Raw genomic sequence first — 25,178 nt, forward strand, 5'->3', positions numbered from 1 at the left:
CTCCATGTATATCTTTGTGAGCAAGCAGTGGTTAATAAAGATTTGGGGTTCAGTGAATGAAACCGGCTTTGAGAGTGACTTCTTTCAGATAACGTCGTGTGCAGCATTCATTGATAAATATAAATATATATATATATATATATGGCTTTGAGAGTAAATACTCCCTTTAAACAGACTTTCTGTTAATATAGGGCAGTTGAGATGTGGCTTCATGGTAAGAGTAAGTATTTATTCTAGATATTTACCAAATTTAATTACACATTTAAAACATTGCAGACATTTTTCCATCAAATATATAAAGGAATAACATTATGTTTGATAAACAACACAGAATGTTCCCAAGTGTTTAATTTTTTGGAAAAAAAGTTAATTTATTATCTCAGCATCACTACCTACATCACTCAATGACGTGTTTTAGACAGTAAGAGCATCATAATAAAATATTTTCAGCATAATGAAATCACATTAAATGTAACATAAAAACAACAAGGAATTTTCATGTTTCTCGTTGCGATAAGTCCATTTTAATTACAGTATCAGCTTTACTACTACTACTACTATGTTTTTCAAAATAATTTGCCCTTTTTAAGACTCTTTCTATTAAAATAAACATGCCTACCTTGGACCAAACAGATTCCGTCACGTCTGAAGTGACTTTAATTTGTTGCCAACTTCCTGTAGGCCAACTGGAAAGACATGCTATTTAAGGTCACAGCGACGTCTAGTGGACGGTTTATTATTGCCCGTACCTAAATGGCTCAATCGGATTGACTTCAACATTTTTCAATAAGATACAGTGACTCAAAATACGAGATATATATTGTATAAGTCGAGCAGAATATTAAAATGGTTGTGACAAAAAAAAATCCTGTATACTGTTTTACAAGGTAACTGGCTATTTTGCAGATATAACTTACAAATCATTTGATTGAATGAATATGATACATTGTGAAACATTTAAGTCTTTTAATGCAGGTCGTTTACTTGACCATTACATGTTGTCACGTAGTGTTATTGCTACTTAGTAAGATAAGTAAAAAGTAGTAAAATTAGTAAATCTCTGCTCTCAGTTGGTGAAGTACCATTTACAACCAGCCGGGGGAGCCAAAGGACAAGTTGTCTCAACTTCACATCTCATTGACCTTGTGGTTTTGGCTGCAGTGAAGCTTACATCACCACCTGGCTCCGCATCATCCTCGGTAATAAAATCAAAAGGTTAAGGAGAATTATGAGAGACATCAAAGGAGAGAGGCAGAGTGCACATTTTGGAGAAATAGATGAAAGAGCGAGAGGTATTTTGGCGGGTATGTGGATTTTTTTTGGATCAGCAGAAGAGGTGACGGCACGCAGGAGCTGAGAACAGAAGGTGCAGCTGGTGCACACTGAAACCATGGCAGAGGGACAGAACTGTCTGCACACTTCCTTTTTTCAGTTTGTCGGCCCCTCTCTTCTTCTTCTTCTTCTCTCCCCTTTGATCCCCCTCTTCTGTTTCTTTCTTCCCCATTTCCCTCCACACCCAACTCCGTGCGCCATCCCTCCTTCCTTTCCTTTTCTTCGTCCTCCTTCCAACCTTCCCTCCCTCCTTCTTTCCTCCTCCTCTAGTTCCCACGCAGCGCATGGGGCCAGCCGGGCTGCTATTGTCCAGGATATCCCCTCCTTGTTAATGGTTTCCTGTGCACACACAGAGGGCTGCTGAGAGAAACAAGCAGCCTCATCTGATAGCAGGCGTCACCACGTACCGCGCACACACACACACACGCACACACACACACACACGCACACACACAACTTCAGGCATTAATAAGCAAACACACACACACACACACACACACACACACATACACACACACACACACACACACACACACATACACACAACTTCAGGCATTAATAAGCAAACACACACACGCACATACACATACAAACAAACACATGCACACACACACACACACACACACACGCAAACAACTGCAGGCATTAATAAGCAAACACACACAAACACACACACACACACATACACACACATACAAACAAACATATTCACACATGCACACTTGGATAAACAGACATGCAAATTAACTAGTCACATAAAAAGACGCCGGCGAAGCCACAGGTGATTTAACAGAACTCTTTTATTACAGGGAAGCTGTCATCATCACCAGCAACATCTCTGAGAAAGCCAAGAAGTGTGATTTGTCAGTGCTTGCATTGTACAACCATAACATAAACTCAAACAGCGAGGTTCGCCAGGAGAAGACACAAAAAGCTGGGAGCCGAACTGTATCGACTTGTTTCGCTGCCGTGGCAGAGACAGATGAGCTCTTCCTTTTTGACGAGTAAAGATCAGCAACGCTGCAGCTTTGAACATGTACAAGAAAATAACTTTCTAGACGAGGGGGAAAAGGAGGAATGACCCAAGCATTAGTTACATGACATGAACTGAAAAAGAAATGTGGGGCAGATGGTGGAAACTGGAGAAATACACGTGAAGCCTCAGTTGTTAAGAGAATTTACTGCAGAGGGGAAACATAAGTTAGGGAAGCGAGCGTAAACAATGGAGCACCATATGAACCTCGGAGGGTAAATCACGTCTATTTCAACCAAGCTGGTAGCTCACTTCTGTTTGCAGTATTTAGTCAAACAGGCACCTGGTTTCGGTTATTCCACCCCATAAAATGCTGTAAAAAGGGGGTGACGCTCGACCACCTCAAGCCCCCCCCCCCCCCCCCCCCCCCCCCCACCCCCCCTCGTAACCAGGGCACCAACACGCAGAGGGGAAACAAAGGGGGGACAGTTTCGCCCAGGAACTTGACAGGCAGCGCCTGCTTGACCATCTGGAAAAGCCATTCCTGATAGGCCGACAACAGTGGGTGAAACTTCTAAAAGGGGGGCGGGCGGGAACAGACATCAATCACAGTCAATCACTCCTGTTGCTTTTTAGTCGTGGTCTCCCTCCTCGCTGTTTTTTCTCTTCTATACAAAACCAGATACATTAGCGAAGAAAATAGAAATCCTAGAGCTAGGTGTACCCTCTGTGGTGTGTCAACGTCATAGAAAAAATAGTACTTTCATAGCTGAGGGAAATGAAAAAAAGTCTTTGAAAGTCCAGCTCAGCTGGGTAGTGGGTTGAGTCTATGTGTGGACTGTGTGGAGGTTTTCATCTCAGTCAGAAAGCTCCTATCTCCATGCCCCAGGGTCTGTAGGGTTTGCCCACACTAGATGCTGAGACCGGGGCGCCGATGGCAGTGGCGGGGGAGAGGAGGGGGAAGGCGCTGAAGGGGAAGGGGAACGCTGAGAGGGAGGAGAGGAGAGGAGGGGAGAGCTTGGATGCTGATGAGGAGACCAGGGCTGGGTGTGGGACGGTGGTGGGGGCGGCGGTGGTGGGGGGGACCCGGATGGGGACCTGATCAGAGTGGGGCGTGGCGCTGCCGCTGCGCCTGCCTGTGATGTGAGTCTCTGCAGCCGACGAGGAGGAGGAAGAAGAGGAGGAGGAGGAGGTGGATGTGGATGAGAGAGGAGTTTGGGGGCTGCTGGTGGCGCTGCGGGGCAAAGGCGCCAACGCTGCCCCCTGTTGGTGCTGGAGGAGGAGGGGGTGAGTCAGGTGGGCAGGAGGGGTCCCGAACGCGGAGCCCCATGCCAGGTGACTCAGGCCGGAGTGGGCTTCTCTTTGACTGGCGTAGTTGTTAAGGTGGGAGACCAGGCGGATCCGCAGAGGGTCTGCGCTGTCCAGGCCTTCGATTATGCTCAGATAACGGGCCGTCTCAGCCAGGCACTCCCTGAAACCCAAACCACGGTAGTCCATCGCCAGGGCATGTGCGTCAAAATAGCCTGAGGGGAGAAGAAGACGGATTAGTTTAAAAAGTCACCTGAGCTGCTCCAAAACAAGTTTGTCCAGAGCTGGAGGATCTTTGTCTGACATGAATCATTGTGCTCCTGGCTTTGAGAGCAAATACTCCCTCAAAACAGACACTTTTATAATCTAGAGTTTTGAAACATGTATCTGTTTGTTTTTTTGTTCTAAAGAATGAGAACCTTGTTTGTCCTTTTCAACAGATCATTATTAAGACGCACCTTTGCCTCCGGCAGCATGAAGCATCTTCAGATGGTCAACGGTCATCTGCAATATCTCTGCTTTCTCCAGTTTGGCTGAGCCCTTCAATGTGGGGGAGACAATTATGTATTAATAATAATCCACGCGGGCATATTTGAACAAAGGGAATTCATATTTCGGGATTTAAAATGGAAAAAATCATTTTTCTTTATTGTATAAGTGATATTACATTGGAGTTTCCTGTCGCTTACCTGTTTCTCGAAGGCGCTGGGAACCAGCCTGCGGAGCTCGCTGAGGCTGTTGTTGATTCTGTCACGGCGCCGTTTCTCGATTATCTGAGGAAAGAAAAAATGATGGTTATTTTCAGAATAAATGCATATGACGAAGATGTGGAAATCACGCGAGTTTCCATGTCCGCAAACGGTTTTTTTTATTTTTTATTGATATATTAAAAATAAAATATGAGTACTTACTCCTCGACGCCTTTTCCTCGCCTGCACCTGAGTAGTCGTTGTGGGAGACATGGACCCGAGAGGAGAGCTCATGTTCCTTTAAAGAGACCAAACAGAGACGCTCAGTATTTTTTCTTAGACACTGAAGTTGTTGTTTTTGTTTCCATTCCGGCTGAAGACCCCTAACTTACCCATTTTCATCCGCGCTCTCCTTCTCCACCTCGATGGTCTCGTCCAACTCGCTGTCCGAGGAGCTGAAATCGTGATTCCTTTTCATGTTTGGTTCGTTAATAGTCCTTCTTCGGCGTTCCTTGTTGCGTCTTCGAGACGTGCGTCCGTCCGTTTGAAGCGCTCAGCTTTCCCACGGTGTCATTTCAACGCTGGTGCCGGCCAGTGGGGGCGGGGCTTCAGGACCTACCGGCCAATCACAGAGCGGCCCCGGGTTTGAGTGACAACGCAGTTGGCAAGAGCATCCCAAATGCGCTTTGACAAGTCAGAGAGGGGAAACGAGATGAAGACGTCTCACTCCGCTGGTATTACCGCACCGTGGAAATGATTTAAAGGTTTGCTGTGTTTGTTTGTTTTGTGTTGCTTGAGAATTAAACATTTCCAAAGTTTTTAAGTAAAACAAAAATGCACAGAAACACAAAAGATATCTTGGTCGATCCTGAAATAATAGGGTTTTTTTTCTCCAATTTTTACTTTCGCACACCTCTTGTAGCCTACGTGTTGGTTTTCAAATCTGAGATTAAAAGTTTGTTTTTGACCTTGGAAACAGCAGCTGGAACCCCTCTATCTGCTGACAAAGGACAAAGATATGAAAAGCACCTGAACGATCTCCAAGTAGAGATGGTGGTAAAAGTGTTTTGCCAAGATCCAGAATTAATTTAAAAACGGTTTATGTAAAGCGTATAAGACCTGAACAGAGTACAAGAAAGATTTGTTGCATCTATGGGAATTTGACCTTTGAATTTGAACTTAATTAATTAATTTTATGTCTTCAGTTCTTCTTTGACTCGATTAGCTTTATATGATTTCCTTCTTCCAGTTTGGTCTTTTCTCGTCTGAGAAGTGAAGCTTAGGTTTGAAGGTCATCTTCTGTAAAATAGAGGATCTTTGAAGAAACTTTGACAGCGGTCCAATGGACTTTCGGTCCGTCGAAGCCCCCGCCCGTGGACGCCCCCCCACCATCCCCCACCCCCCCGTGCGCGTCCCGGCGGTGATGAGGAGTGGCTGGCCGGCTGTCAGCACGCGCTGGCCGTGGGAAAGTTCCCTAACCGGCGCTGATAACCAATCAGAGGTCGACGGCCGTCTCCGGCGCTGGAATGAATGGAGCAATTGGTCGGGGCGACGGGCGGTCTGCGAGCGAGCGTGTGAACCTGTAATCCAATACTAACTCAGCCCGGGAGCAGAGACGGGGAGCGCTGCCGCAACCAGAGGAAGCCACCAAGTCTAATCTCACCCCACAGAGAGACCTCATGCACCGCAAAGACGCGGTGGGGACTTCAAGTGCTTTCAACAAAAGGCCGTAATGCAATCAAAGCCGTCCGCGTCCCTTTTTCACCCGGAGTTTTCCACATCGGCTGCACCGACACAAGACCGGCGGCTCCTATAATGGTCACACTCTCCCCCCCCCCCCCATCATTTAGTAGAGCTGCTGGGGTGTGTTTGCATACACGGAGGGCTCGTGTTACCCTTCCGTGGAGGCGCTCCTGCAGGGACGGTGGCGTGTTTAAATAAACATGTGTAATTGAAAATCACATTTGTGTCATGTGTAATGTGATATTCTTAATATCAGCAACATCAACATGTATACAGCATTCACAGTGCTGTTTATTGTCCTCCCTGAATGGAGCAGTGACCACCTAAATGTACTAATGGGTCAAAGATTCCTCAATTTAAACAACAACAACAATACAAATATGTGGTCACGTGTTTGACTGGGTTTCTATAGGTCTGACACAGTATTAACACTCACATATTTGAGTATAATGACTGAGAGATGCTCAGAGGATTGTTAAGTTCAAGCAATTTGACGTAATCTGTTTGATTCCAGTCATTCTTCTCCACCGCCTCCTCGTTTTTTTATGAACACTTCCTCGGATTCTGTTTAATCAGAAGCCGCTGTATTTAGCAGCCATTTATCAACTCAATGCTCTCTCCTACTGTTCACTGCTGCACACATTTCCTCTTTAACACAGCACAATGTCGTGAACTGAGCTCAGACTCCTCTTGGATGGGGTCTTTACTCAGTCAACCGCAGGCTAACTAGCTAATTAGTTCCCGGGCTACCTGCTGTGTCTGCCCTTGAGGTAAGGCAGCGGTGTAATACCAGGGAGTGAGTGCAGATTTTGGGCAATGAACGTGTGTTTTACTAAGTGTCTGTCAATGTGTGCACGGTTGAGTGTATAGCAATGCAAACTTCAGCCGAAAGAAGAAACTTATAGTTGAATTAACATCTCTTTGAAAAAAATAAACATTATCATCTGGAAGATCTGTTGTCGTAGTAAATAAAGGGTTTAAACAATTGATACAGTGTGAGTTCATGTTTCTGCCACTTTAGTGGAACTTCACCTCCTGTCTGACTTATGTAAGTTGCAGTTAAACACATAGAAACTAAAGTTGAGCAATAACATTCCGCATAAATCACAAATCATAGCGATGTGATGAGCATCTATTCTAGAATGGAAATCTGTTAAGGTGTCCAGTCTCTCTCTTGATCGACACACAAGCCAACCGCCAGAGACAACAACACAGAGACAACAACTCTATCGAGAGAAAATCAAGATGGGTGATCAACGCAAGTCTTCTTTCCTGTTTCCTGACTCAGGGTTCGATGATTTACGTGTGGAGGGAACGCTTTGCGACGCAGTCATCACTGTTGAAGACGTGGAATTTCAAATCCACAAGACCATCCTCTGTCGATGCAGCCTCTACTTCGAGTGAGTACATTATCCGATATTAGGGGGGAAACTTATGAATTTATATCCTTCAAATGAGCAGAAAGTATCAGCAAATTGATGTATTAGTGATCTGAAGTCTGAGAGAAGATTAACAACAAGTAACAAGCTCATAGAGCATTTGTGATTTAAAAAAAAACAAAAACAAGTGTCATCTAGAGAGGACATTAAACACCTGATAGACAGCCACAATAATATAAATATAATATATAATAAATATAAATATATATAAATGTAACATATTTGAAAGGATAATTCAAAATTCAAGAAGTCAACCAGTGGTGTAGTTTCCCTGTCTGTCTACACATAGTCGGTATAGTTTTTATAAATATAATGACTTGATCATTTCAAATGAGGTTTCTTGTTTCCATTCATCTCATATCAACTTCCAAGATGTAAAATTTGTACATTTGATTGTAGATGTCAACTCAAGTTGGATTTATGATGTTTGTCAAATGTGTTATTGTTTTGTTGTTTTTTAAAAATGTGATTAACTTGAAGTAGAATTTTAACTGCTGGTCTCTCAGTTCCACACTACTGTACTTTTAAGCAGATTTTAGAATGTAGTGCATTCAGAAAAGTGTTAGAAAATGCATATAATTCACTATTTTCATTCCAGATGTCATTTATTCAATAGATTTAATGTGTCATTCAGCGTCTTGGGTTTGTCAGTGATGTGGTTTAAAGCTACACTGATATCAGTCATATTTCACTCTGCTGCTGTTTTGAAAAGCGCCACACTATATTTCTTATCATAGTTATTAGTGTGAAGCAAAGAAGGAACAGCTGACGTCAGTTTCTCATCCTCTTCTTTGTGTTTCCATCCTGACCCACAGAGCTCTCTTCCAACGCTGGTCGACTCCAGACAAAAAGGTCTACAAGATCCCCGGCCTGACTCCCGACATGATGCAGCTCATCATCCACTTTGCATACACCGGCTCTGTTTCAGTGACGGAGGACAACGTACAGGAGCTGCTTCTAGCAGCCGATCAATTCAACGTGATGGGCCTTGTGCAAATGTGCTGTGACTTCCTGGAGGGCCAGCTCTGCCCAGAGAACTGCATCGGCATCTTTCAGTTCACCGCCGTCTGCTTCTGCCCCGAACTGCAGCGCAAGGCCTACAGCTTCATCGTCGATCACTTTGAGGAGCTCGTCTTCTCTGAAGAGTTCCTGCAGCTCTCTGTGCAGGAACTCACCGCCATCCTCAACAGAGACGACCTCAGAGTGAGAAACGAGAGGACCGTGTATGAGGCCGTCCTCCGCTGGATCGCCCACGCACCCGAAGAAAGGAAAGACCACATCGCTGTACTCTTGTCTAAGGTACGATGACTTCCTGTCACATGTTTAGATTTCGTCTCCGTGGTTTCATCCTGTAAAATCTTTAATGATGACATTTTGAATAGATTTTGTTAGGTAGGATAAAAGGACCGGCCTAAAGCACTGCCGTACATGAACTTGAATTCAAACATTCTGTCCTGTTTTCTCTGTAGGTGCGGCTGGCCTCGATGGGTACAGAGTACGTGAGGATCAACGTGATGTCTAATGAGCTCGTGAATAACAACACAGACTGCCAGCGCATGGTCATGGAAGCCAATGAAGTCATGCAAAACGAGACCGATGTCTACAACCATCTCGCCCGTCCTCGCCTTCCGAACGCCATCCTGCTGGCCATCGGAGGCGGGAGTGGCAGCATCAAGGCATACAACGTCCACACCAACGACTGGATCAACATGACCCACGGTCTTGTGCGTCCTCGTGCCTACCATGGCACCGCCTTCCTCAACGGGAGCGTCTACTGCGTCGGGGGCTTCGACAGGTTGGAGTACTTCAACAACGTGTGCAGGTTCGACCTCAGCTCAAAAACCTGGCATGAGGTGTCGCCCATGTTTTTCCGCCGCTGCTATGTGAGCGTCGCTACACTGAACGGGTGCATCTATGCCATGGGAGGTTACGACGGGTATCAACGACTCTCCACTGCAGAGCGCTTCAGCCCTGAGACAAACCAGTGGAGTCTCATTTCATCCATGCAGGAGAGACGAAGTGACGCCAGCTCCGCGACGCTCCACAACAAGGTGGGTCTCATAATTCTCAAATTATCTCGGAATTGTGTAGTGATATTTCAGATGATTTATTACCAGTGGAAGCCAAGAAAAGTGTTAATCATTCTATAAATCATTTAATTGTTAAATCCTATTAAAGTCCTTTCCTGTTTTTCCCAGGTTTACGTTTGCGGGGGTTTCAATGGGAACGAGTGCCTGCAGACGGCTGAATGTTACAGCCCAGAGACCAACCAGTGGTCTATCATCGGCCTCATGACCTGCGTCCGCAGTGGGCTCGGCGTCATTGCATATGCAGACTGCCTCTATGCTGTAAGTCCAGGAAACACTGCTGACCCTCACACAACAAATACACTGTTTGAAGTGTGAAGAGATTCAGAGAAACTGGTTCAATCTCCGTTTGGCTTCTAATTTCCTCTTCCTCCCAAAGGTCGGCGGCTTTGATGGCACCAGTCGTCTCCGCAGCGCTGAGGTCTACAACCCTCAGAGCGACACCTGGAAGGAAGTGTCCCACATGTTGACCTCTCGCACCAACTTCGGCATCGAAGTTATCGACGGCCAGCTCTTCGTTGCCGGGGGCTTACACGGCTTCACCACCTCCCCCAACGTGGAGTGTTACAACGTGGCCACTGGTGAGTGGTCCGAGGTCTCTGACATGGGGGTCGGCCGCAGTGCCCTGAGCTGCTGTGTGGTGTCCGGACTCCCCAACATGGCCGAGTATCTCGTCCCACGTGACGTACTGCCGCTTTTAGATTTGGAAAGTGTGCCTGTGGAGTCTGCCGAGGCAGGCCGTTCTGCCCAACACCATCCACCCTGGTTTGTTAAACTGTTTTTTTAAAAATGTACATTAAAATGAAATAAACTTCTTTCTGCATCAAACTGCTACTGACAGATTGTGTGAACTTAAGTAAGTTTTATGCCATGTGAAGGAGAATTTTATAAAGTAGTCAAACTAAAGAAATGTGTATTCCAGCATATCTAAGACTGTGATATGCTTATTTGGCATTTCGATATTTAAAAAGCCACCAAGTTTTACATTTTTTGCTTTTTCAAAGACCAATAGAGTGATGAGTTCAACGGTCAATATAAACATGGCAGCCGGCATTTTATAATCCCTGTACATTTTAGCTCCACAGTGGTTGAACACTTATGAATGGCTAATGTTGGATAACAAACATTACCTTCTTGTTAACGTTTGCGATCCACATTGAAACCAGTTGGCACCGGCAGCACGCTGACATTTCATCCAACCTGAAAAAACTACTTTAAAAATGTCAGTGAAGGTCACTTTAAAAAATAATAATAATAATAATAATGCCTGCCATGAAATACCTCCTACTCTGTGAACATGAAATCATGATTCATCAGACATTAAAACAATATTGCAACATCAATGAAATACACTGCCATTCACTGTCTGGGGGAATGTACTGTTGATCTTGTGCTTATTAAGATCAAGCAATTTGATGTAATCTGTTTGATTCCAGTCATTCTTCTCCACCGCCTCGTCGTTTTTACGAACACTTCCTCGGATTCTGTTTAATCAGAAGCCGCTGTATTTAGCAGCCATTTATCAACTCAATGCTCTCTCCTACTGTTCACTGCTGCACACATTTCCTCTTTAACACAGCACAATGTCGTGAACTGAGCTCAGACTCCTCTTGGATGGAGTCTTTACTCAGTCAACCGCAGGCTAACTAGCTAATTAGTTCCCGGGCTACCTGCTGTGTTTGCCCTTGAGGTAAGGCAGCGGTGTAATACCAGGGAGTGAGTGCAGATTTTGGGCAATGAATGTGTGTTTTACTATAAGTGTCTGTCAATGTGTGCACGATTGAGTGTATATCAATGCAAACTTCAGCCGAAAGAAGAAACTTGGAGTTGAATTAACATCTCTCTGAAAAGTAGAGAAAAAATAAAAAAATAAACATTATCATCTGGAAGATCTGTTGTCGTAGTAAATAAAGAGTTTAAACAAATGATACAGTGTGAGTTCATGTTTCTGCCACTTTAGTGGAACTTCACCTCCTGTCTGACTTATGTAAGTTGCAGTTAAACACATAGAAACTAAATTTGAGCAATAACATTCCGCATAAATCACAAATCATAGCGATGTGATGAGCATCTATTCTAGAATGGAAATCTGTGAAGGTGTCCAGTCTCTCTCTTGATCGACACACAAGCCAACCGCCAGAGACAACAACACAGAGACAACTACTCTATCGAGAGAAAATCAAGATGGGTGATCAACGCAAGTCTTCTTTCCTGTTTCCAGACTCAGGGTTCGATGATTTACGTGTGGAGGGAACGCTTTGCGACGCAGTCATCACTGTTGAAGACGTGGAATTTCAAATCCACAAGGCCATCCTCTGTCGATGCAGCCTCTACTTCGAGTGAGTACATTATCTGATATTAGGGGGGAAACGTATGAATTTATATCCTTCAAATGAGCAGAAAGTAATAGCAAATTGATGTATTAGCGATCTGAAGTCTGAGAGAAGAGCCACAACACGTAACAAGCTCATAGAGCATTTGTGATTTAAAAAAAAACAAAAACAAGTGTCATCTAGAGAGGACATTAAACACCTGATAGACAGCCACAATAATATAAATATAATATATAATAAATATAAATATATATAAATGTAACATATTTGAAAGGATAATTCAAAATTCAAGAAGTCAACCAGTGGTGTAGTTTCCCTGTCTGTCTACACAAAGTCGGTATAGTTTTTATAAATATAATGACTTGATCATTTTAAATAAGGTTTCTTGTTTCCATTCATCTCATATCAACTTCCAAGATGGGAAATTTGAACATTGATTATAGATGTAAACTCAAGTTGGATTTATGAAGTTTGCCAAATGTGTTATTGTTTTGTTGTTTTTTAAAAATGTGATTAATGTGAAGTAGAATTTTAACTGCTGGTCTCTTAGTTCCATACTACTGTACTTTTAAGCAGATTTGGAGAATGTAGTGCATTCAGAAAAGTGTTACAAAATGCATATAATTCACTATTTTCATTCCAGATGTCATTTATTCAATAGATTTCATGTGTGTAATTCAGCGTATTGGGTTTGTCAGTGATGTGGTTTAAAGCTACACTGATATCAGTCATATTTCACTCTGCTGCTGTTTTGAATAGCGCCACACTATATTTCTTATAGTTATTAGAGTGAAGCAAAGAAGGAACAGCTGACGTCAGTTTCTCATCCTCTTCTTTGTGTTTCCATCCTGACCCACAGAGCTCTCTTCCAACGCTGGTCGACTCCAGACAAAAAGGTCTACAACATCCCCGGCCTGACTCCCGACATGATGCAGCTCATCATCCACTTTGCATACACCGGCTCTGTTTCAGTGACAGAGGACAACGTACAGGAGCTGCTTCTAGCAGCCGATCAATTCAACGTGATGGGCCTTGTGCAAATGTGCTGTGACTTCCTGGAGGGCCAGCTCTGCCCAGAGAACTGCATCGGCATCTTTCAGTTCACCGCCGTCTGCTTCTGCCCCGAACTGCAGCGCAAGGCCTACAGCTTCATCGTCGATCACTTTGAGGAGCTCGTCTTCTCTGAAGAGTTCCTGCAGCTCTCTGTGCAGGAACTCACCGCCATCCTCAACAGAGACGACCTCAGAGTGAGAAACGAGAGGACCGTGTATGAGGCCGTCCTCCGCTGGATCGCCCACGCACCCGAAGAAAGGAAAGACCACATCGCTGTACTCTTGTCTAAGGTACGATGACTTCCTGTCACATGTTTAGATTTCTTCTCCGTGGTTTCATCCTGTAAAATCTTTAATGATGACATTTTGAATAGATTTTGTTAGGTAGGATAAAAGGACCGGCCTAAAGTACTGCCGTACATGAACTTGAATTCAAGCATTCTGTCCTGTTTTCTCTGCAGGTGCGGCTGGCCTCGATGGGTACAGAGTACGTGAGGATCAATGTGATGTCTAATGAGCTCGTGAATAACAACACAGACTGCCAGCGCATGGTCATAGAAGCCAATGAAGTCATGCAAAACGAGACTGATGTCTACAACCATCTCGCCCGTCCTCGCCTTCCGAACGCCATCCTGCTGGCCATCGGAGGCGGGAGTGGCAGCATCAAGGCATACAACGTCCACACCAACGACTGGATCAACATGACCCACAGTCTTGTGCGTCCTCGTGCCTACCACGGCACCGCCTTCCTCAACGGGAGCGTCTACTGCGTCGGGGGCTTCGACAGGTTGGAGTACTTCAACAACGTGTGCAGGTTCGACCTGAGCTCAAAAACCTGGCATGAGGTGTCGCCCATGCTTTTCCGCCGCTGCTATGTGAGCGTCGCTACACTGAACGGGTGCATCTATGCCATGGGAGGTTATGACGGGTATCAACGACTCTCCACTGCAGAGCGCTTCAGCCCTGAGACAAACCAGTGGAGTCTCATTTCATCCATGCAGGAGAGACGAAGTGACGCCAGCTCCGCGACGCTCCACAGCAAGGTGGGTCTCATAATTCTCAAATGATTATCATATTGTGTAGTGATATTTCAGATGATTTATTACCAGTGGAAGCCAAGAAAAGTGTTAATTCTTAAATCATTTAATTGTTAAATCCTTTCCTGTTGTTCCCAGGTTTACGTTTGCGGGGGTTTCAATGGGAACGAGTGCCTGCAGACGGCTGAATGTTACAGCCCAGAGAACAACCAGTGGACGATCATCGGCCTCATGACCTGCGTCCGCAGTGGGCTCGGCGTCATTACATATGCAGACTGCCTCTATGCTGTAGGTCCAGGAAACACTGCTGGCCCTCACACAACATATACACTGTTTGAAGTGTGAAGAGATTCAGAGAAACTGGTTCAATCTCCGTTTGACTTCTAATTTCCTCTTCCTCCCAAAGGTCGGCGGTTTTGATGGCACCAGTCGTCTCCGCAGCGCTGAGGTCTACAACCGTCAGAGCGACACCTGGAAGGAAGTGTCCCACATGTTGACCCCTCGCACCAACTTCGGCATTGAAGTTATCGACGGCCAGCTCTTCGTTGCCGGGGGCTTACACGGCTTCACCACCTCCCCCAACGTGGAGTGTTACAACGTGGCCACTGGTGAGTGGTCCGAGGTCTCTGACATGGGGGTCGCCCGCAGTGCCCTGAGCTGCTGTGTGGTGTCCGGACTCCCCAACATGGCCGAGTATCTCGTCCCACGTGACGTACACTGTAAATAATTTCTGTAAATTTACGGCGGAATTTCAACAGTAGTAAGGTGTTTTTTAATAAACAGTGCTTTACTGTTAATATTACAGAAAATTAGTGAAATTACAGCTCATTTACAGTTTTTTTAACGGAACTCTAATGTATTCCTATTATACAACACTTTACCGTTAAAGTGTATTAGATAACAGTATCATGCATTATTTTTGGCATTCTGGGAAGAGCATTGCCTGAGCTGCACATGTGAAGCTAGTTACCTGCTATTCCTGATCCATCTCCATCTTACTAATTATTTGGTGAGTACCAACTTTATTTGATTGTTTTATATTACATATTATATTATTGTTTGATTTGATTAGTTTTGATTTAGTTTTGTTAGCATTGATGATTACAGCATATGCACATGCTAGAATGGTTAGCAGCTAGCTAAATTTTCAAAGCTGATAGTCAAACAACACAAGGAGCACATTTTAATTTCTACAAAGTTAACGTTTGTTGACCGCTGCATTTTGTCAGTGAATTAATGAAACTTTATGATAGTTTGTGTAAACCGTCTATGTAATTTACTCTATTCGCACGAGATAAGTATTACCTGGGGACCTCTGGTAATTTGTAATGAGGAAGTTCTCTCTCTGTGAAGATGAGCTGTCATATTGTGTCCTCCAGCTTCTGATGGCTCACTTTTCCGAGAACATTACAGATCTGATCCTACTTGCAGATGTACGTTTTCTTTTTATATATACATATACTATGTCATACAATGACTCATCTTATAACAACACAGTTTGTAATTCACTTTCTATGTCCTAGGGATCTGCCACTACAGCTGACATTGAGAGGACCATCAACATACCAGAAACTCCTCGTCTGATACTACTTGGTATGTTTACACCACTGCATATGCAAGCAACAAAAGGTTATATTAAAGGTACCAGGAGGATGTTTAAGGTTGGAATGTTATGGTTTGCTAAGGTGTTAGTTCATGGCTTGGGACATTTTTTTTATCAGGATGGGGGGGAATGAGGGGCAGAAATGTTAATTTTGTATGCAATATAAGTGTAAGTTGTTGCGAATATAAGTTATTTTAGAGCTGATCTCTCTCTCTCTCTCTCTCTCTCTCTCTCTCTCTCTCACACACACACAGGCACACACAGGCAAACACACACACACACCCACACACACGCACACACACACACGGCTACTTGCAGGCTGGATTGAGAAACCTGGTGTCTTCGAGTGAGCCGTAACTCTCCTGCCGATGTTCTTGGACTTCCACACTAACAGTACTGTATATGTTTGTAATACTGTTAATATATAAATGTTCGTAACACTGTTTTTAACATGTCATTTTAACATGTAATACTGTTTTTAACATGCAATTTGTTCAGCATGTGAAGTTTTTACATGTAATCTTTACATTCAAATAAAAGTAAAGTGCAATAAGAAGCTGCTTTTTCTCTTACATTTTAATGACAGGATTGAAATATCAGTAGGTTAATTTATTATGGTTTGCCTTCCGTGGCCAGGTTCAAACAGAGATTTAGTGAAACCTAAAGTCAGTCACATGTAACATGTTTTTCTTTACAAAAGTGCCTTTAACTGTGTGCAATCATATTTTAATAGATTATTGAAATGTATAAATAATACAAACTAAATAGTCATTTAATTGTAAAACACAGTGAAAGTAATTTTAAATATCAGTTTACACTGTGTTTTTCATTTACAAGACAAAACTGTTAATTGAGTAACAGTAAAAATATGTAGATTTTACAGAAACATAATGGCAACCCAGCTGCCAGTTCATTACTGTTTTTTTACAGTTCACACTGTTTTTTTATTTACAGTTTAAAGCTGTAACTTTCAGTGACAGCAAAAATATGTTAATTTTACAGTAACATAATGGCAACCCAGCTGCCAGTTCTTTACTGTTTTTTTACAGGAAAATTTCTAACAGTGTACTGCCGCTTTTAGATTTGGATAGTGTGCCTGTGGAGTCTGCGGAGGCAGGCCGTTCTGCCCAACAACATCCACCCTGGTTTGTTAAACTGTTTTTTTTTAAATGTACATTTAAATGAAATAAACTTCTTTCTGCATCAAACTGCTACTGACAGATTGTGTGAACTTAAGTAAGTTTTTAGCATGTGAAGGGGAATTTTATAAAGTAGTCAAACTAAAAAAAATGTGTATTCCAGCATATCTAAGAGTGTGATATGCTTATTTGGCATTTCGATATTTAAAAAGCCACCAAGTTTTACATTTTTTGCTTTTTCAACGACCAATAGAGTGATGAGTTCAACGGTCAATATAAACATGGCAGCCGGCATTTTATAATCCCTGTGCATTTTAGCTCCACAGTGGTTGATCACTTATGAATGGCTAATGTTGGAAAGAAGAAACTTATAGTTGAATTAACATCTCTTTGAAAAAAATAAACATTATCATCTGGAAGATCTGTTGTCGTAGTAAATAAAGGGTTTAAACAAATGATACAGTGTGAGTTCATGTTTCTGCAACTTTAGTGGAACTTCACCTCCTGTCTGACTTATGTAAGCTGCAGTTAAACACATAGAAACTAAATTTGAGCAATAACATTCCGCATAAATCATAGTGATGTGATGAGCATCTATTCTAGAATGGAAATCTGTGAAGGTGTCCAGTCTCTCTCTTGATCGACACACAAGCCAACCGCCAGAGACAACAACACAGAGACAACTACTCTATCGAGAGAAAATCAAGATGGGTGATCAACGCAAGTCTTCTTTCCTGTTTCCTGACTCAGGGTTCGATGATTTACGTCTGGAGGGAACGCTTTGCGACGCAGTCATCACTGTTGAAGACGTGGAATTTCAAATCCACAAGACCATCCTCTGTCGATGCAGCCTCTACTTCGAGTGAGTACATTATCTGATATTAGGGGGGAAGCTTATGAATGTATATCCTTCAAATGAGCAGAAAGTAATAGCAAATTGATGTATTAGCGATCTGAAGTCTGAGAGAAGAGTTACAACACATAACAAGCTCATAGAGCATTTGTGATTTAAAAAAAAACAAAAACAAGTGTCATCTAGAGAGGACATTAAACACCTGATAGACAGCCACGAGAATATTTGTAACATATTTGAAAGGATAATTCAAAATTCAAGAAGTCAACCAGTGGTGTAGTTTCCCTGTCTGTCTACACATAGTCGGTATAGTTTTTATAAATATAATGACTTGACTTGATCATTTCAAATGAGGTTTCTTGTTTCCATTCATCTCATATCAACTACCAAGATGGGAAATTTGTACATTGATCGTAGATGTAAACTCAAGTTGGATTTATGATGTTTGCCAAACGTGTTATTGTTTTGTTGTTTTTTAAAAATATGATTAACGTGAAGTAGAATTTTAACTGCTGGTCTCTTAGTTCCATACTACTGTACTTTAAAGCAGATTTGGAGAATGCAGTGCATTCAGAAAAGTGTTATAAAATGCATATAATTCACTATTTTCATTCCAGATGTCATTTATTCAATAGATTTCATGTGTAATTCAGCGTATTTGGTTTGTCAGTGATGTGGTTTAAAGCTACACGTAAACTGGGAGGATCCTTGATATCAGTCATATTTCACTCTGCTGCTGTTTTGAAAGGCGCCACACTATATTTCTTATAGTTATTAGTGTGAAGCAAAGAAGGAACAGCTGACGTCAGTTTCTCATCCTCTTCTTTGTGTTTCCATCCTGACCCACAGAGCTCTCTTCCAACGCTGGTCGACTCCAGACAAAAAGGTCTACAACATCCCCGGCCTGACTCCCGACATGATGCAGCTCATCATCCAGTTTGCATACACCGGCTCCGTTTCAGTGACGGAGGACAACTTACAGGAGCTGCTTCTAGCAGCCGATCAATTCAACGTGATGGGCCTTGTGCAAATGTGCTGCGACTTCCTGGAGGGCCAGCTCTGCCCAGAGAACTGCATCGGCATCTTTCAGTTCACCGCCGTCTGCTTCTGCCCCGAACTGCAGCGCAAGGCCTACAGCTTCATCGTCGATCACTTTGAGGAGCTCGTCTTCTCTGAAGAGTTCCTGCAGCTCTCTGTGCAGGAACTCACCGCCATCCTCAACAGAGACGACCTCAGAGTGAGAAACGAGAGGACCGTGTATGAGGCCGTCCTCCGCTGGATCGCCCACGCACCCGAAGAAAGGAAAGACCACATCGCTGTACTCTTGTCTAAGGTACGATGACTTCCTGTCACATGTTTAGATTTCTTCTCCGTGGTTTCATCCTGTAAAATCTTTAATGATGACATTTTGAATAGATTTTGTTAGGTAGGATAAAAGGACCGGCCTAAAGTACTGCCGTACATGAACTTGAATTCAAGCATTCTGTCCTGTTTTCTCTGTAGGTGCGGCTGGCCTCGATGGGTACAGAGTACGTGAGGATCAATGTGATGTCTAATGAGCTCGTGAATAACAACACAGACTGCCAGCGCATGGTCATGGAAGCCAATGAAGTCATGCAAAACGAGACCGATGTCTACAACCATCTCGCCCGTCCTCGCCTTCCGAAAGCCATCCTGCTGGCCATCGGAGGCGGGAGTGGCGGCATCAAGGCATACAACGTCCACACCAACGACTGGATCAACATGACCCACAGTCTTGTGCGTCCTCGTGCCTACCACGGCACCGCCTTCCTCAACGGGAGCGTCTACTGCGTCGGGGGCTTCGACAGGTTGGAGTACTTCAACAACGTGTGCAGGTTCGACCTTAGCTCAAAAACCTGGCATGAGGTGTCGCCCATGTTTTTCCGCCGCTGCTATGTGAGCGTCGCTACACTGAACGGGTGCATCTATGCCATGGGAGGTTACGACGGCCACGCACGACACTCCACTGCAGAGCGCTTCAGCCCTGAGACAAACCAGTGGAGTCTCATTTCATCCATGCAGGAGAGACGAAGTGACGCCAGCTCCGCGACGCTCCACAGCAAGGTGGGTCTCATAATTCTCAAATTATTATCATATTGTGTAGCGATATTTCAGATGATTTATTACCAGTGGAAGCCAAGAAAAGTGTTAATTCTTAAATCATTTAATTGTTAAATCCTATTAAAGTCCTTTCCTGTTTTTCCCAGGTCTACGTTTGCGGTGGTTTCAATGGGAACGAGTGCCTGCAGACGGCTGAATGTTACAGCCCAGAGACCAACCAGTGGACGATCATCGGCCTCATGACCTGCGTCCGCAGTGGGCTCGGTGTCATTACATATGCAGACTGCCTCTATGCTGTAAGTCCAGGAAACACTGCTGACCCTCACACAACAAATACACTGTTTGAAGTGTGAAGAGATTCAGAGAAACTGATTCAATCTCTGTTTGACTTTTAATTTCCTCTTCCTCCCAAAGGTCGGCGGTTTTGATGGCACCAGTCGTCTCCGCAGCGCTGAGGTCTACAACCCTGAGAGCGACACCTGGAAGGAAGTGTCCCACATGTTGACCTCTCGCACCAACTTCGGCATCGAAGTTATCGACGGCCAGCTCTTCGTTGCCGGGGGCTTACACGGCTTCACCACCTCCCCCAACGTGGAGTGTTACAACGTGGCCACTGGTGAGTGGTCCGAGGTCTCTGACATGGGGGTCGCCCGCAGTGCCCTGAGCTGCTGTGTGGTGTCCGGACTCCCCAACATGGCCGAGTATCTCGTCCCACGTGACGTACTGCCGCTTTTAGATTTGGATAGTGTGCCTGTGGAGTCTGCGGAGGCAGGCCGTTCTGCCCAACAACATCCACCCTGGTTTGTTAAACTGTTTTTTTAAAAATGTACATTTAAATAAAATAAACTTCTTTCTGCATCAAACTGCTACTGACAGATTGTGTGAACTTAAGTAAGTTTTATGCCATGTGAAGGTAGTCCAACTAAAAAATGTGTATTCCAGCATATCTAAGAGTGTGATCTGCATATTTGGCATTTCGATATTTAAAAAGCCACCAAGTTTTACATTCTTTTGCTTTTTCAAAGACCAATAGAGTGATGAGTTCAACGGTCAATATAAACATGGCAGCCGGCATTTTATAATCCCTGTGCATTTTAGCTCCACAGTGGTTGAACACTTACGAACGGCTAATGTTGGATAACAAACATTACCTTCTTGTTAACGTTTGCGATCCACGTTGAAACCAGTCGGCACCGGCAGCACGCTGACATTACATCCAACCTGAAAAAAACTACTTTAAAAATGTCAGTGAAGGTCACTTTAAAAAAAATTAAAAATAAATATGAAATACCTCCTACTCTCTGAACATGAAATCATGATTCATCAGACACTAAAACAATATTGCAACATCAATGAAATACACTGCCGTTCACTGTCTGGGGGAATGTACTGTTGATCTTGTGCTTATTAAGATCAACTCTAGATTAAGGATCAGTCATGACTAACTTCCACATGCACACACACACACACACACACACACACACACACACACACACACACACACACACAATATGGTGATCCTTATCAGTGGGAGCAAACAGCAACCCAAGGCGTATAATAGTCATCACAGAGAGAGGAGGCTGCCTGTTTGGCTGATATGAATGAGAGGAAGCACTTAGGGCTGTTTTCATCTTATTGTTGTTGTACAAGGCTAAAGACAGACACACAACATTCATCGAACTGATTATTAGTGTGTGTGTGCGTGTGTGGAAGCTGCATACATGCAACCTGAAGCCTTTGTCACAATAAACACAGGTGTGCGTCCACATTAGTTTCTGACTGTGTGTGTGAGTGTGTGTGTGTATGCGTGTGTGTGTGAGAGAGTAACTAGGGGGAGTAGGAGGGAGGGAGGTGGGGGTGAGCCCTCTTGTTGTATTTCAAGTTCACCCAGAGTTCCCACGCTGTTATTTTCTGCACGGCTGTCTTTGTTCTACCGGTCTCATCACATGTTGTGATTAGTAGGGCCTTTCAGGGGCCGCCCTTTGAAGGTGAGGACCCGCTACACGGCATCATCAAATCCCCACCCACCTCCTCCTCCTCCTCCCCTCTCTTCTCCCGCTGCAAATCAGGCCACCAAACCGACTCAATCTCAGGGCCAAAATAACCAGGTTTGCAGAAAGATTGTGCTCTCTCTCTCTCATACATTTATCTTATTCCTTTATCTGCAACTTCCTGTTTTCCCATATTGTCCTCTGCCTTGTTTTCTTGAATCGTGTCCTCACTCTGTCTTTTCTCCCTCAGCCGAAGGTAATTTTATCTCTCCAAATCCTCTCAATCGATGTTGATGCACATGGTTAAGGGTCGGTTCAAAGGGGAGACATTAGTGCATCTATGTAGAAATCAAACGTTGAAAATGATACGTTTCCATGTCTTCTGCCGGCTCACACAGCGTGCAATCAAAGCGGGTTTGGAATTTCAGTTTATTAGAAAGCCACAAGTGCATTTTATTTTTCAGCAATAACATGTCATCAGTGGAGACATAAACAGAAGGAACTATTTGGATTAATGCATGCACACTCGGGCTTTGAAGTAGTTTTCACAGCAGATATCTCCGATAAATTCACTTCATTGCCGTACGCAGTCTATATGTCACGTCTGCTGTTCATATTTATACAACGAGTCCACACGTCATCAGGTATTTAGTTGCTGTTTGGATTTGATTTCCTGCAAAGAGCTCGCGTGGATCTGCATGACTTCCGCGAGTGTAAATGAAGCCGCGCCGCCGCGTTGACGGAGTGACGATGATGAACGATGTTGATATCGCGTCCAGGAACTCTCAGTTACTCCTTAACCAAACAAAGTCAACCGTGGACCGCTTCAAAATATGTGTCTGCCTCGTGATGTCATCATCAGAAGTATGAGCACAAATATGACAAATCGCTAACAAGGATAAATGTTCAATACACATGAGAATCACTTGGAGAACGTCTGCAAACACAAAGCCTTCATTTGGTGACGTCAGGTTTTTTGGTTGTTTGTTGTTTCATCTTGCAAAACTCGCCACGTATCATATACGTAATAAATCAACCGACTGCAGGAAACGATCCTTCAACACATGTTGCTTTGTGAAGTTCACTGCCAGATAAATGTTTGTCTTAAGTTTTGGGTTCGTCGTCGTTGCTCATTTTAGTTGAGGGGTCTTTAAATGCGATAATTAATGTATAATGACGGACAAAGAAGTGGTAGAAAAACTGCAGTAGACTTGGTTCATTATGTCATTCAGCACGTGTCAGTACAGTCCAACACACACAGATTTCCCACACTGTTTAAAAGTCCCCTTCCAGGAACAACACGAAATAAAACACTCTATAAACTATAAAAAAAAAAGACGTCTTAAAAGCATAATCACTCATTGAAAAAGCCACAATCAATGAATATGCAAATATTTTTAATTTAGAACGTGACTTCTGGACACAAGACCTCAGTGAAAAGTCCTTCCAGTTTGACCTGTGTGACTTGTGGAACATGATTGGCTCCCCACTGTGATGTCATAAAATCGGACTGTTACGTATTAAACATCCAAGTGTAGTAAGGGGGGGGGTGCAGCTCTGGGTTTGCTAAAAAGCCAATCCAACGGTTTTTGAAGGTGTAACCGTCAGCGTGTCGCAGCGAGACGCTGGGAGCTGCGGCGTCTGCAGGTTAGCCACAGACAGATGTTCGTCCGCTCGAGAACAATACGCCGAGCCGCTCTCTGGTGAAACCCTGCGGAGGGCGAGCCGTGTTATTGTTTATAAATAGAGCTGTGCGGGACCACGGAGGAAGGCTCACTTTGTTTCCCCTGACAGAGAGAGGAAGCGACGGCTAATTCTGCTCCAGACGTGTGTGACACCCGACCATTGTGCCTTAGAGAGAGAGGGGGGGGGGGGACATTGTTTATGAATGTGTCTTTAGGAGTGTGTGTGTGTGTGTGTGTGTGTGTGTGTGTGTGATACCCTAGTATTGTCCAGGAGGGTGGGGGTTTGAAAGTGGTTTCATTGTTTGCTCTTGTCTATCACTGACAGTTCCCCTCTGAGTTTTGTTAACAGGGTCCTCTCCTGCATATTGGGTCAACACAGAACAGATTTCTCACTGTGTGTGTGTGTGTGTGTGTGTGTGTGTTTGTGTGTGTGTGTGTGTGTGTGTGTGTGTGTGTGTGTGTACGTGTGTGTATTGAGGAAGTGAAGGATGTGTCAAAGTTGACCCACTGACACTCATCTCTGTCTTGTCTCCCCATGGGAAGTGTTCACGGTGGGCCTCCCTTTGTAACACACACACACACACACACACACACACACACACACACACACACACACACACACACACACTAACACACACACAGAAACCAACTCTGTCTTGATGACACAAGACAAATGTTTCTTTCACATTATATTTATATTTCAGTCTGAATCTAAATTCTAATTCTTGAAAACAAACATCTTATGGCCTTTTCAAGTTGGATGGTTGGATTTAAGTTTGTATCTTAATTATTTTTCTCTAATGACTTTGGTTTCTGTCACACGTTAACTGTTTAGCTGATAATCTTATTCATGAAGTCTCCTTGGAATTTGCACCTGCCAAATGTCATTATAGAATGAATCATGCGTAATGTGTGTAATAAAAGTAAGAAAAATTAGAATGAAAAAATAAAGTTAGTTATATTAAGTAGAAAAACATAATAACAGTTGCGCATAATTTAAATATATTCTACATTGTTGATTATTGTGAACATATTAAATGGAAATATAGGAGCTAAAAAGACCAAAACCAACATCTGTTAATGTGGCTCCAAGTCCCGAGCCCATTGGTTTCATTTCCTAAAACAGCTGTAAGGTTCTGGGTACATTTGTTGCCTGACTATGATCGACTGCGGATTAATACACATTTGGAGCTCCATCAGAATAATTAGAATTGGCTTCTGTACATCAAAACTATGCAGCATTAGGGAAACCGAGTTAAGCTGAATAACTTCAGTTCAAAGCCTGTGGTTGAGCCTGGATGTGAGCGCTCGGAGGCACCTGTAGCATTTTTCCCAGACAGCAGAGTTGTCGGATATATGTTGCACAGCTCATGTCTGTGATTTCTTTGGGGTGCAGGAAACCCAGACGACTTGAACACACCCCCTTCATCTGCCGTCCTCTGATCTCCTAAATGGGCCGCTAATCCTCCCGTCTGGTACATTTGATATCTAAATTCAACAGGTGGATCGGAGGCTCGGTATTCAACTTCCATTTGTTGCGTCCGGTCAATTCAGATAAAAAAAAAAAAGTACCTGCCGGGGGAAAATTCACAGGATGTCATAATCAGCGCTGTCTGACTTTAATCTGGAGGCAAAGTGGAGCGGCTGGTTTCGTGGAGGTTTGGGTGTGACTCACGTCTGGAGCCGGTTGAAACTCCGGGTGGGTGGTCACTGTGAGGGGCGAGCGAGAGAAAGTCATAGAGAACAAAGGCGGTTATTTAACTTTCATCTCAGCTTGAGGTAATTATTCGCTTTTGAGTTTGACCCAGTCGCACTCTCAAATTGGCCTCCTG

At 43.8% G+C, this 25,178-nt stretch overlaps 4 protein-coding genes across 4 annotated transcripts; 3 read left to right on the plus strand and 1 right to left on the minus strand.

Moving 5' to 3' along the window:
- Positions 1-2,114: 2,114 nt before the first annotated feature.
- Positions 2,115-4,856, minus strand: hey1 (hes-related family bHLH transcription factor with YRPW motif 1). The gene is made up of 5 exons (XM_084032009.1): positions 4,695-4,856; positions 4,525-4,600; positions 4,303-4,386; positions 4,072-4,153; positions 2,115-3,828 (listed from the first exon to the last, which is right to left on the minus strand). The coding sequence occupies exons 1-5, from the start codon at positions 4,778-4,780 to the stop codon at positions 3,167-3,169; spliced, it is 990 nt and encodes a 329-aa protein (XP_083888135.1). The 5' UTR covers positions 4,781-4,856; the 3' UTR covers positions 2,115-3,166.
- A 2,434-nt stretch (positions 4,857-7,290) lies between these two features.
- Positions 7,291-10,358, plus strand: LOC311027467 (kelch-like protein 10; the record flags this gene model as incomplete). The annotated part of the gene is made up of 5 exons (XM_084031490.1): positions 7,291-7,445; positions 8,300-8,783; positions 8,954-9,535; positions 9,683-9,832; positions 9,951-10,358. The coding sequence occupies 5 exons, from the start codon at positions 7,291-7,293 to the stop codon at positions 10,356-10,358; spliced, it is 1,779 nt and encodes a 592-aa protein (XP_083887616.1).
- A 1,397-nt stretch (positions 10,359-11,755) lies between these two features.
- Positions 11,756-14,720, plus strand: LOC311027469 (kelch-like protein 10; the record flags this gene model as incomplete). The annotated part of the gene is made up of 5 exons (XM_084031492.1): positions 11,756-11,910; positions 12,764-13,247; positions 13,418-13,999; positions 14,132-14,281; positions 14,400-14,720. The coding sequence occupies 5 exons, from the start codon at positions 11,756-11,758 to the stop codon at positions 14,718-14,720; spliced, it is 1,692 nt and encodes a 563-aa protein (XP_083887618.1).
- A 2,722-nt stretch (positions 14,721-17,442) lies between these two features.
- Positions 17,443-21,774, plus strand: LOC311027470 (kelch-like protein 10; the record flags this gene model as incomplete). The annotated part of the gene is made up of 6 exons (XM_084031493.1): positions 17,443-17,597; positions 18,438-18,921; positions 19,092-19,673; positions 19,817-19,966; positions 20,085-20,470; positions 21,633-21,774. 6 exons carry the CDS (start codon positions 17,443-17,445, stop codon positions 21,772-21,774), a joined length of 1,899 nt encoding a protein of 632 aa, XP_083887619.1.
- Positions 21,775-25,178: the final 3,404 nt, after the last annotated feature.

Source organism: Eutrigla gurnardus (genome assembly GCF_963514095.1).
Source record: "Eutrigla gurnardus genome assembly, chromosome: 17".
In the NCBI taxonomy this organism is placed as follows: Eukaryota; Metazoa; Chordata; class Actinopteri; order Perciformes; family Triglidae; genus Eutrigla; species Eutrigla gurnardus.